This window comes from Rhea americana, unplaced genomic scaffold (genome assembly GCF_003343005.1).
Source record: "Rhea americana isolate MKP2758 unplaced genomic scaffold, rheAme1 scaffold_264, whole genome shotgun sequence".
Lineage (NCBI taxonomy): Eukaryota > Metazoa > Chordata > Aves > Rheiformes > Rheidae > Rhea > Rhea americana.
In genome coordinates, this window is record NW_028186384.1 from 344,015 (window position 1) to 346,156 (window position 2,142).

Consider the following 2,142-nt stretch of genomic DNA (forward strand, 5'->3'; position numbering starts at 1 on the left):
CCGGGTGCCCGCTCCGCGGCCACCGCCGGCGGGCCGACCTGGATGTGGAGGTGGGACTCCAGGTGCGGGGCCGCCCTGGCCACCGGCGGCAGGGTCAGCTCGCTGCGCTCGCGGTGGGCGCCAGGGTCTCCGCCGCCGCCCGGGGGCCCCTCCTGCCCGCCGGCCGCCCTCCGCGTGGACTCCATCCTCGTGAGGCGCATCAGGGAGCCCCTCAGCGCTGAGCGCCGGCTTTCGGGCGGCTTTGCGGGGCTGGCGGCACGTGCCTCGGCTGGCTCCCGGCCGGGAACTGTCAACGCGTCTCYGTCCTCCGGCTGTTGCGGGCTTTTTTTATGAGCGCGGCTCATCGCTGGCACCGGCTCTTTGCGGCAGACCGACGTGCAGTGTATGAAGAGGGGGGAGGCTGTGGCGGGCTCCCCCGCCGGGGGGCTCGGGCCGCCGGCGCCGCTGCCCGCGGGGGCAGGCGCGGGGCTGCCCGCCGGCTTGAAGCACAGGCTGTAGGTGTTCTTCACCAGCTTGCGGACGTCCCGGGGCTGAGGGATTTGCCCCTTCCCCTTATTTCCAGGCTGGGGGGGGCCCTCCGGAGAGCGGGCGGCGGGGGGCCGGCGGGGACCGCCCACGGTGCGCCCCTCGGAGCCGCCCTCCGGCTCCGGCGGCGGCTTCTCCTCCCGCCGGCTCTGTGGGACCAGCTTCAGCTCCTGCGTCCTGGAGGTGAAGACGCTCCGGGACGCCGCCTCGGGGATCCCCAGGCTCCTCGGCTCGAAGGGGAGTGTTTCGGGCTTGCTGGGCCGGATGGCTCGCTGCCTCAAGCTGGGCCACGGCTTTTGCGGTTTCTCGAATTTCGGGCCGGCGGCCGGCGCCTTCCCGTCACCGTGCCGCAGTTCGGTCGGGCCGCGGGCTCTCCCGCAGTCCTTTCTCTCTGCCGTGGGCTCCCTCCCGCCGCCGGGCGACTCGGCCGCAGGGCCGGCGGTGGCCGCCGCCGCGGGCAGCCGCTGGCACTGCATCACCTCCTGGTACTTCATTCGCTCGTTGAGCTCGTTGAAAGTCGTCTTCAGCTTGCAGACGTTTTCCCTGGTCTGCTCGGTGAGCACCACCCCCTTGGCGGGCCGCTCGCCGCCGCCCGGGGGGCCCCGCACGTCCTCCGCCGAGTAGCTGCAGTCCGACTTGGACAGCGAGCTCGACTTGCCCTCGGGGCAGTCGCCCRCCAGGTCGGTGCCCACGGACGAGGGTCCCGACGAGGTCGAGCTGCCCCGCAGCGCCCTCTGCTCCATTTTAATCCTCTGCTCGTACTGCATTTTTTTGGCCAGCACGTTTTTAACCAGGCAGGAGGCCATCCTGGTCTTGCTGTGGGCATCATCCAGCGACGCCGTCTTCATGAACTGCTTGTAGTTGATCCTGAACTCGTCRCTGATGGTCCTGCCTTTCGCCAGCGGCTCCTTTCGGGGCGGCGGCAGGGCCTGGTGGGATGAGCAGTCACTCCAGGGGACAAAACCTGCCTCCTTCCTCTCCTTCCTCTTGAGCTGGATCTGGCGCTTGGGGACGGTCCTTTTTTTGCAGTGACCCTTTTTAGCGTCGTTGCTCTCCAGCTCAACATCGACGCACTCAAACTGCTCCTTGCCCGGCAAGCCGCCGCCGAGCTCCTTGTCCGGGGCCTGGCTGGTGGTGGGGAAGGACCAGGCGGCCCTGGCGTGGACGGCCAGCGGCTCTCCACATGTCGGCCACCGCTTCATGGCGCCGCTGTCCTCCGACAGGGAGTTGGAGAGGCTGGAGGAGGTGTGGGAGCTGTACATGTCGAGGTAGCCGCCGTGGGGGCCCGAGAGGCTCCGGAAGGACCGCGCCGTGAGCTTCTGCACCTCGCTGTCGGCCTCGTCCGAGTCGCTGAGCGCGCCGCGCTGGGCGCACGCCGGCTTGCCGCCCCCGGGGGCCCGGCCGCCCTTCTTCGCTTTGTGCGCGTTGCAGAACATCAGCCCGGGTCCCTCTGCGTTGAACGGTGACGGCTGATCCGAGTACTCCGAGGCGGCGGGCTGCCGTTCCCCTCGGCCGGGACCCATCCTGCCCCCGTGCCCGGCAGCCGCGCTATTCTTAGCCGTGACTGACAGCTGAACCTGTCGGGTCCTCTCCTCCCGCGGGCGGCCGCCGGCCCCG

General features: G+C 70.5%; 1 protein-coding gene across 1 annotated transcript in view; it reads right to left on the minus strand.

The window, feature by feature from the left end:
* Positions 1-2,051, minus strand: part of PROB1 (proline rich basic protein 1) — a 4,452-nt gene extending 2,401 nt beyond the window's left edge. The window contains exon 1 of the mRNA XM_085307812.1: positions 1-2,051. Within this exon, the coding sequence (XP_085163938.1) occupies positions 1-2,048 (2,048 nt within the window). The 5' untranslated portion in view covers positions 2,049-2,051.
* Positions 2,052-2,142: the final 91 nt, after the last annotated feature.